This window comes from Thermobia domestica, chromosome 1 (genome assembly GCF_964235325.1).
Source record: "Thermobia domestica chromosome 1, izTheDome1.hap1.1, whole genome shotgun sequence".
NCBI classification, from domain to species: Eukaryota; Metazoa; Arthropoda; class Insecta; order Zygentoma; family Lepismatidae; genus Thermobia; species Thermobia domestica.
Genome location: NC_137454.1, coordinates 94,138,738 through 94,149,245, shown reverse-complemented (window position 1 = coordinate 94,149,245; position 10,508 = coordinate 94,138,738). Strand labels below are relative to the sequence as shown.

At 36.5% G+C, this 10,508-nt stretch overlaps 1 protein-coding gene across 1 annotated transcript; it reads left to right on the top strand.

Moving 5' to 3' along the window:
• The first annotated feature begins 2,226 nt into the window (after positions 1-2,226).
• Positions 2,227-6,500, top strand: LOC145687376 (uncharacterized). Its single transcript, XM_081760833.1, has 2 exons — positions 2,227-2,339; positions 4,665-6,500. Exon 2 carries the CDS (start codon positions 4,708-4,710, stop codon positions 6,418-6,420), a length of 1,713 nt encoding a protein of 570 aa, XP_081616959.1. The 5' UTR covers positions 2,227-2,339; positions 4,665-4,707; the 3' UTR covers positions 6,421-6,500.
• The last annotated feature ends 4,008 nt before the right edge of the window (positions 6,501-10,508 follow it).

Below are 10,508 nucleotides of genomic sequence, written 5' to 3'. Positions count from 1 at the left end.
ATTATGCATTCCCCAAAATAGTTTTGTGCCACATTTACTGTAATTAGTGCTCTCCTTCGTTCTTTCCGTCCTCTAATTGCTAGTTGCTTGCCTTTGCTTTCAATGAATTTTTCAACCTTTAAGGACTAAGTTAAGTCATAATAAATATTACCTGCAGCAGTGTCATCGGCATCCTAAAACCCTCATTGTTATTCCCCTCCTGGTGGGATCAGAAATATTTCTTCACGCAATCATGCTTAATAAAACAGAACATTCCAATAGTTTGGTAGTTTTTGTGAGTTTATTGGGCGCATATCATAATATGTATATAATCATCCACTCCTGTTAATCTGTACATGATAGATACGAAATTATAAATATTCGCAGGTACGACGACTTAATACAACTTCTGAAGCTACGAACATACATTCAAAACACGCTATGTCACTTTATGGTTTACCCCATATTGTCAATCTGTACATTTTTATCTTTAATGTAATCGGAAATTAATTCATCTAAAAAAAAAGGTATTAATTAATCTTTTTGAGCACGCGAAACTCTCTTTTCTTTTAGAGTGTTCCATGTTCCATGTTCTACCACGATGATGTGCTGGAACGAAGTGAGGATCAGAAGTTAACTTGACAGAATATACATAATCTAATGTGCAATTCAATTGTATATCCTAGGTTTTTGTGCCATCCATACCACAAGGATCTTCGCAGGTACGGCGACTTAATACAACTTCTGAAGCTACCAACATACATTCAAAACACGCTATGTCACTTTATGGTTACCCCATATTGTCAATCTGTACATTTTTATCTTTAATGTAATCGGAAATTAATTCATCTAAAAAAAGGCATTAATTAATCTTTTTAAGCACGCGAAACTCTCTTTTCTTTTAGTGTTCCATGTTCCATGTTCTACCACCAGTGGCGTATTTACGATTTTGTTTCGGGAGGGGCTTTGATAATTTTCGGGGGGGGGGGCTTTGCCTGAAAATGTGAAAATTCTGCAAGATATTTCATATAATTTACTATAGTAAGTAAGATTTCGGGGGGGGGGGCTTAAGCCCGGAAGCCCCCCCCTAAATACGCCACTGTTTACCACGATGATGTGCTGGAACGAAGTGAGGATCAGAAGTTAACTTGACGGAATATACATAATCTAATGTGCAATTCAATTGTATATCCTAGGTTTTTCTGTCATCCATACCACAAGGGTGTTCATTCTCCCAATGTCCATCATGTACCTCCGAAGTTCTCAATGTATGCATTCCGCCAATACCAATATTTTTAATCTTTCTGGTTCTGATTTCCAATTCCCTCTCATAAAGCATTCTTGGTTAATAGTTTTGCTTTTCTACACGAGTAGTTTTCATAAGTTATGGCAACTGTGCTACAAACACACACACACACAGAGTCAAAAAAGGAGCACCAAAAATCAAGTGCAGTATATGCATTTGCAAGTAGTGTTGCCACGAGACAAGAAATGTCTCGTCTCGTCTCGATTTTCATATCGAAAACGAGACAAGATTCCAGATGAAGAGTACGTTTTCAAATTTGGGAGGGACAAGGTGAGAAACTATACGAGTCTCATGACAACATTAATTCAGCCAAGATTTAAATTTGAAACACCGTTTTAGTGTTATATGTTACATAGTATAAAAAGAAACTACAAATTGATAAAGTGATTTTACGAAAATAATGAGTATTTATCAAGATTTAAAGATATGCAAGTCATTACACAATATATTTCAATAATAAATTAGGTGGACCTCTATACGAGAGCATACGTTTAGACACGATACTCCAAAAGCTTTGACGATACTCCAAAAGTTTACTAAGAATCCAACGAGACGAGACGAGACGAGAAAACCTTATTTCTCGTCTCATGGTCCTCACTGTGTGTGAACCACAGCAAGATGTTTATCAATGCCAGATATAAATTATACAAGTTTTTAAAACTAGTTTAAATGTCTTATTTTTTCGCCCTCTTCTGTAAATTCAATGACACATTTTGTTTGTGTCACGATCCTGCTTTTCAAGCATCACTATTTTCTTGATATCGAACCGAAGAACATGCGAACTGAAGCCAGGTGCATTTGTTTCTTGAACATAAAGGAGCCACAGAATGAAACAATGTAATAGATATCAGAATACAATACGTTAAAATGTTGGACGTGCGAAAACAAATAAAAATTTTATTCTATTTTTTTTTTTTTTTACTTTGAAACAATTGTAACCATGGAAAATGGCTTGATCATAAGTGGGGCATTATGCTCCCTTATTCATATTATTTTCGTTAAGCAAAACATGCGGTTAGGGAAGACCAGAATGGAAAATGAAATGATTTGTCAGGTAAGCATTGATAGAACATTTATTTTTTCACTTATACACATATGTTATAAAATATATATATGTTATGGCCAAGTAAGAGAATTCTAATGTAAAGTATGAATTATTTCTTGCTAGTCTTGCTTAAACTTTTTGTTTGTTAATATATATATTAACGCTACGAATGTCCAATCATCATCATCATCATCATCATCATCATAGGTATTCTGCCATTATTGGTATGTCACTTGCCTCAACTGAGAAGCTTTCATGCTCCAATGTCTTCCGCTAACCTCTTCGTCTTCAAGTACGATGATTTTTCTCTTTTGATATTGTAGCCTACTTCATCCCCTTCCTCTCTTTCCTGCCACCATACCCTCTAGCACGTCCCATATGATACAGTTCCTTCTTAGCCAATGTCCTAACCAGTTTCTCTCGTCCTCTTCTCAATAATATCTAAAATTGATATTTTCTCCCCCAACATTTCTAACATTCTCTCATTAGTTTTCTCTCGACCCAAATAATGTTCTCCATTCTTCTCCACACCCATATTTCCAAAACTTCCAGTCATTTTTCAATAGAGAGTGATAAAATACGGAAAACGACCATTAGGAAGACCTAGACGCAGATGGGAGGACAATATTAAGATGGATCTCGCTGAGACTGGAACACAAAGTAGAAACTGGATGCAGTTAGCTAAGGATAGAAGCCAGTGGAGAGCTTTTGTGAACGCACCATTGAACCTCCGGGTTCCATAGGTCATAGAGTTAGTTAGTTAGTGATAAAATACGAAACATGTCCCTCTCGTGAGTGAGGCAAGTGTGACACTCACTTCAGGATCCGCGCTATAGAAGATATTTAGGCCATCCAAGAAAAGTACAAATTTAATATTTCTAATTCATTCTTGGAATTAAAAATATTTAGAGACGATGAGCCATCATTTTATAATACATTTTTAATGACTGTATCCTACGTATTAATGCAGGGGTGAAAATAAGCAACAAAATTTTACTAGCTCAAGAAAAAATCTACTAGCCTACATAACACAATAGAAATAATTTTCTTACCTTCGATATGATATTAAATACTCGTGTACACCGATGAACCACTCGCCCAGGACAAGCTGGCGAGTGGTTATTTGCATCCCTTATTAACGCCATGATTGGGATCTCTTATTGATACGAAAAAAAAAAAAAATCAAAGTTGGATCAAAATAATTTACTTCTGTTGAATATGGAAATCTTACTTACATCATTGGTCCTACTTACTTTCGCCCCAGGTTCTGCAAATCGACGGGACGGGTCCTGTCTGCGTATGTATAGTCTTATTCAATAAATCTTGGCGTTTCAGTTTCTGTGCTTATATTCCTCAAACGGAAGGAAACCAAGGAAGTGTGAATCTTCTCTTCGGATGTTGATCTTTATTTTGAGGCAACTTATTAAATAAATAAGTAAATAAATATTTCCCCGTACAGTTGTAAAGATATGATTTTTTATTTTTTTTTTTTTTTAAAAAAGACAGTATATCTCTGAGAATTTAACCTAGAAATATAGATTTTATCAAACATTGTTAGGGTTATCAAGTCTAGGAGACTCAGGTGGGCAGGTCATATAGCCAGGATGGAAAAAAGTACGAACGGTTTCAAAGTTTTGACTGGAAATGCAATCGGAAAGCGATCATTAGGAAGACCTAGGTGCAGATGGGAGGACAATATTAAGATGGATCTCGCAGAAAGAAGAGTACAAGATAGAAACTTTATTCAGCTGGCAAAGGACATAAGTCAATGGAGAGCTTTTGTGAACGCTGCATTGAACGTTCTGGTTCCATAGACAACAGAATTAGTTACTTTAGTTTTAGATAGATTTGCAAGCATTTAAGGAAAAGTTCAAGATTAGAGATGGCCACATTTTCCGGAAAAACGGAAAACGGAAAATATTTTTTTCCGGAAACCGGAAAATTGAAAACGGAAGACGAAAAATTTTCCGGAAAAACGGAAAAAGGAAAATTTTTCGCAAAAACGGAAAACGGAAAATGTGATTCCCGGAAACCGGAAAACTCTTTTTCCGGAAATGGCCATCCCTATTCAAGATACGACATTAATTGTTAGATTATTTACAGAGTAAATGGAAGTTATCTATTTCCAATCGAGAATAGTGTAGCCAATGAAGAGCGCTCAAACAGACGATTAGCCAATCAAGATGTCGAAACAATTCTTAGATATTCATAAAATGGCTATTATGCATTACTCGTATCACTTCCATTTATTCTGAATACTCGTGACACTTAGCAGCGAGTTTACAAAATATATAATGTCAAGGAATAATTGTAAATATTGTTTTCTTTTCACAGTTTAATTTTCAAGTGGACAACAATGTAAAGATATGCTGAGGGTATGTCCCGACTTCAAAAGCCGCTGTTGCTTCGATCACTTTGTATCAATGTTGTGGCAGCGGCCCTTCTAAAAAAATGCCCGAAGACCAATTCTGAAATTCAGAGATACTGCAGGCACCGAGACAAACTAAGAAATTACTTTGGTCAGTTACCTAAAACTCTATGCACAGAATTAATGCAAGCCATGTTCACCAAAATAGATCTACAGAGACACAGGTGGGGATCAAGAAGAGGCTATTCACCATACCTGTACTGCGTAGAAATATTATTTAACTCCGGAGTAAAAGGCTTGAATTTTCAATATACAAGTTATCATCTGAGTGAGCAGGTGAATGAACTATTTAAAGTAATTGCTCGAGATGGAAAGGCTCTGAAATTGCTGTTACTTGTTCCGCTGCATGGTCATGACTCACCAAAGTTACGAGTAGAAAAACAAATCTTCAGACGTGGATTCTCTAGTGCTCGTGCATTGCTTATACTGTCAATACGGTTCATTTGTACCGATGAAATATTGAAAATTATAGGAGAGACTTGTTCACAACTTCAAATTCTGGATATAGAGTCTTCCGAAGCATGTACTGACGACGGACTTCGCAACCTAGCCCGAATCGTTGTGCACACACAGAACGCTAAAGTTGCCCAGAATGCAGAAAAGAAATTTCTATCTCAGAGTAGTGAAAGTGGTGCAAGTCTCAAGCTGCGAGGAGTTTTACCGCCTATATCGCACCCACCTACTCCTACAGTAACACCAAGGCATTCTGCAGAAAAAATTAAATACTCGTACTGTAAGCGAAGTGGCCTATGTAATACTCTTAGAGAAATTAACACAGAGGATACTAGTGTTACATTTAAAGGCCTCCTTGCACTGTTAGGACTAATGCCAAATATCGAATCTTTATCTATGAATTTGAGTGGCTTTTTCCGACAACTTGATAAAGCTTGGACGACGTCTGGAAATCGACGGAATGGTATAAAACTTCCTGTGTTCAACCTGAACACTGTAAGATGTGAGGATATGACAGAACGTGTGTTTCAGGTATTGAAAGCGACCTGTCCCAATCTCAAAAGCCTAGAAATTATGTTCTCCAAAGTATCGCTGATGTCTTTTATGTCTTTACCAGAATTAACAACTTTGAAGTTTAGCGACAGTTTTGATTTGACGGACAATTCGGTGGAAACTTCAGCGGAAGACGTTTATACCTATCTCCGAGCTAGAGGCAAGCAGTTACAGCATTTAGTATTGATATGTCTTACAAGTGATATTCAAGTATCGCCTATATTGGACAGCTGTCCGTCTTTGTCTTTTGTTTGGCTCCGGTTCTCCTTTGTCAATTGGGGATATCTTGAACTGCCTCAGATGGATGGTTTGAAACACCTACGTTTGGAACGAGAAATAACAGAAAATACAGTAAGAAAAGTGTTTGAGACATGTACTGGCTTAATTACCGTTGAGTTTGACAAAATTATTACCAATTCTCCAGATTTTTTGCTCAGACTCTCGGAGTTGCCAATGTCGACATCTCTTGAAAGTTTCATGGTAACTGACGGAAGAATCTTCCGGGATTATCGTCATGTTATTCAGTTTCTTTTCTGTAAACCACACATAAAGAGAATAGGCAGATTAAAACGATCATTGTCCAATATTCTCATTCATTTCGCAAGGGAAACAGATGTGCATTTAGTAACTTCTTCTTCTTTTATTGTACCTCATTAAATTATATAATGAAAGTTAAAAACAATATATGTACTTTCAGCATAGTATAGTAATAGTAAGTAAACTATGTTAGTTAAAAACCTAGTTCAGTTTTATTTAGTTTACAATCAGAAATGGATTGCAAAACAAGCATAATATCTGGTGATCCACATAAAGTAGCCCGACCGGGTAATTATAATTGTGTATAATAGTATGCGTAATTCTGACTGACGCCTGTGTGCCGACCAATGTGCAGTTGTTTAGTTGGAATTTCTTGCTTGTTCAGTTCTAATTGATTCTGGTAAACAAGTTGCTTCGAGAAGATGGCGATTTCTGTGCATCTGCGAGTTGGGATAGTGGAAGAATAAATGCGGACCGTGCCAATTAAGAACACAAGAGATTTTCATTGCTAAGTAACCAGGAACAAAATCACCTGGAAAACGACGTGTTCAGAATCTGATGCAACAAATGGCAGTTAACAGGGTCTGTGACGAATGTGAGTAGGTGGAAACCAAATGTTCCAACACTAGAGGTCGTCCGTAATATTCAGTAGCAGATAACACGAAGTCCGCAAAAGTCTACCTGGAAACTATACAGCAGGTCAATGTGTCACGAGCAATGCGTTAACGTGTGCTGAAGTATGAAACGGAAGACATACTGACACGGGAAGGTCCCAGAAGTTGTCGTTCAAATTTCATTGCCACATAGCACATCTGATAGAGCAGCGCTGTCCAAATGGCGGCCCGCGGGCCGCATGCGGCCCGCCAAACCATTTTCTGCGGCCCACAAAGCTCTCACGATTCGCGATTGTTATTAGCCCTACTGATACTATTTTCACTTATATTTATTCATTCATTTAATGTTTCCACTCTTCTTTCGAAATAAGGCATTCATTTAGCGCTTCTGTACAACAAAAAGGGCGCAGGCATCCACGGCAACAGCTTTCCCTAAAAACTGTGAGTTAGGTCGGAAAAGAGTGTCAATGTTTGATAGTACTTATTTGTGTGAAAGTGCATTTACCACCATGAAAATTGTGAAGAATCGTTTCAGAAACTGCCTTGGAGATTCTTCTCTTTTACATTTCCTGCGACTCACAACAACAGAAATGAATATAGATATCCCACCCCTTGTAAATGCTGCTAGTCACCCTCATTTGTCACATTGAATAGGTATATATTTCAAATACTTTTTTTAAATATATTTTTCTTTTGTAGCGTAATAATAATAATAATAATAATAATAATAATAATAATAATAATAATAATAATAATAATAATAATAATAATAATATGTTTTTTACTATTATTATTATTACGCTACAAAAGAAAAATATTATTATTATTATTATTATTATTATTATTATTATTATTATTATTATTATTATTATTATTATTATTATTATTATTATTATTATTATTAAGCTGCGGCCCTCCACTTTCTAGTTAAGACGGTTATGGCCCTCAGGCTCATTATAATTGGACACCACTGTGATAGAGCATCATGAGAAATGAAAATGAGCAAAATTTAAGGTGCTATGGACCAGAAGGATAGGACTTGACGAGGCTTCAACATTTGAATGTCGAAAAAATATGCCATGGAAATATATACGTTTTAAGTAAATATCTTAAAAACCCTTAAAACAATCAAAACAAAAAGTGCACAATATAATAATAAAATACCGTATCGAAAACACCAAACCGTATTGCCGTAGATGAAATAGTGTTACCAACTCAGCATAAAAGTATTTTGTTTAAAATGGCACCATATATACAAATATGAACAGATGTAAAATGCACTATTATCACTAAACATAACAGTGAAGTGTACTGGTATAGTCTTGCACACTGTTGCAGCTACGTGTGCTGGAAAAGTACGATGGAGAAGTCTGATATGGGAACAGAAGGTAATAAAGAAATGCACTAGAAAAAAGAGGGATCTGCATTACACTTCCTATCCCGGTGAATAAGCATACAACTCGTGAAAACAAAATGTTACACGCGAGGAAAGAAATTCGTGTTTTTTAATTCTGTAAACTGCTTTTCCAGATTTCCAGATTTCCTCATGTCTTTTGTGTTAAGTGACATATTCTTTTCCCAGATAGCATGTAAGCTTAAATCAAGGGTCGCTTTCCCTTGATTTTGGCTTAGCAATGTACAGTTGATGCGACAAGCGACAATCAACGTTTATTTTAGCTTGTTTTTAACTTGAAAAGAAGCTTGAATGCGACAAGCGACAATCAACGTTTATTTTAGCTTGTTTTTAACTTGAAAAGAAGCTTGAATTTATCAATTTTCTACTAAGCCTATTTCAAGCTTGATTCAAAACGCTTGACGTTTGTCGATTGTTTAGCAAATGGAGCCATCTGTAGGATTGGTGAGTAGTCTGAGATTTGGCGCTTGATTTCTTCCAAAAGGTAAACAAAGGTAAGCTATGTGTATGAAATGTAATAGTAAGCCCTACTTTAGTTTTAGTTACAAAATAAAAAGGTGATTTTTATTTTAGACTAGTGCGCTGAGCGCTTTTAGGATAGTATTACTTTTCAAATATGGATGGAATTTTATGTTTATACCTTTTATGTTGTTTTCTTTTTTTTAAAGTGTGTTCATCCGTATAATGTATACCATATTTAGCCATTGGATTCTTTAAAGTCAGTGATGGCTCTTGACAATTAGCATCAGGATAGGCGCCCGAAGGGGAGGGGGTGGGGCCCGGGCCCGGGCCCCCTTTGGGTTACGAAAATGTATACGTAATATAGGAAATCATGTATATTAAATACCAGGCGTAATATAGCAACCATGGAGATGGGCCCCTCCCTAGAAAATTTTCCTCGGGCACCCCTGAATATCAGTACAAAAATTAGAGCGTTAACTTCAGCAGACGGCTTTATCATATTAAAAATTTATAGGTGGAATACTTGATAACTGTTAAGGCATTGCTTTAGCAGACGGCTGTACCATATTTATATCGATTTTATGGTCATTTTTCACTAGATTTGAGATAATACTGTTACATATAGAGAATTTTGGAACTTGGGGGCCAAAATCAGGTAAAACCACCGTGTTTACAGCAGAAATGAGTTGGTGTTACGTAACCGTAATTACTAACATAACTAACCAAACCTAACCTAAATCATCAAAAACAGAAAATATAGGAAGAAAGTACGAATTCAGGTAAAATCACCATGTAAAAATTATTGCGGATATTTTATGTATTTTTCCACTTTCCTCGTTTATGTGCATGTCCTCCGTCGCTGACACGCCTGCTCTCTACGGACGCATCCCCTCGCTCCGCTCGGGACTCCCAGCTACACTCCTGCCCTGACTCGGTTAGATGGCATTTGTGCTTTTTTTTTGTGGCCACCTAGCACAAGTTGGTTCGTGGTTTATGCACTAGCTTCTCATTTAGTGGATATTCTACAAAAAGGAACCGGGAAATGCAATGTGTGAACATTTGGTAGAACCATCTCCTCGAGTAATGCCCAAGTATCTTAACCCAGCCTAACCTAAACTAACCCAAACTAACTTAACCTACCTAAACCATAAAAAAAATACAAAATATATACCAAGAAAGTACAAAATTTAAGCAAAATATTGCCACCCCCAGTTCAAAAAATATGCCGTTACATAACACTTTACGTAGCATAGCTGAGCGAACGAAGGGGAATAGATGCCCCGCAGGGCTCTTTTTTTCCCCCTACTTTTTAAGTTACACGCGTTTGGCATTGCAACCATTGCAGACGGTCATTTTCCAAAGCTTCATATGTACTTACTGCCATCTCATTCCTTGCTTGTATTCGTCTGCCTACCGCCTTGTCAATTAGATCCACCATAACATACTTAATTTTCCATTTCGTAGGATTCTATATAACAGATACGATTTATTAAGTCTAAACACATTAAAATAATTTATTTAATTAGGTAGAGCCATCTGCTAAAGTTAACCCCATATTAATAATGAAGGTAGTTAAATGATAATGTAAGTGTTTTAAACTCAATAAATTGTATGTGCAAATGAGTATACATGGGAAAGTAAGTATGTTATGGTGGAGCTATTTGCCAGGGCGGAAGGCGGTTGAATACAAGCAAGGAACGAAATGACAGTATTTGTAT

What these genes read in the sequence shown, in the direction of transcription:
- LOC145687376 (XM_081760833.1), top strand. Translation starts at nt 4,708, where the DNA reads ATGTCCCGACTTCAAAAGCCGCTGTTGCTTCGATCACTTTGTATCAAT.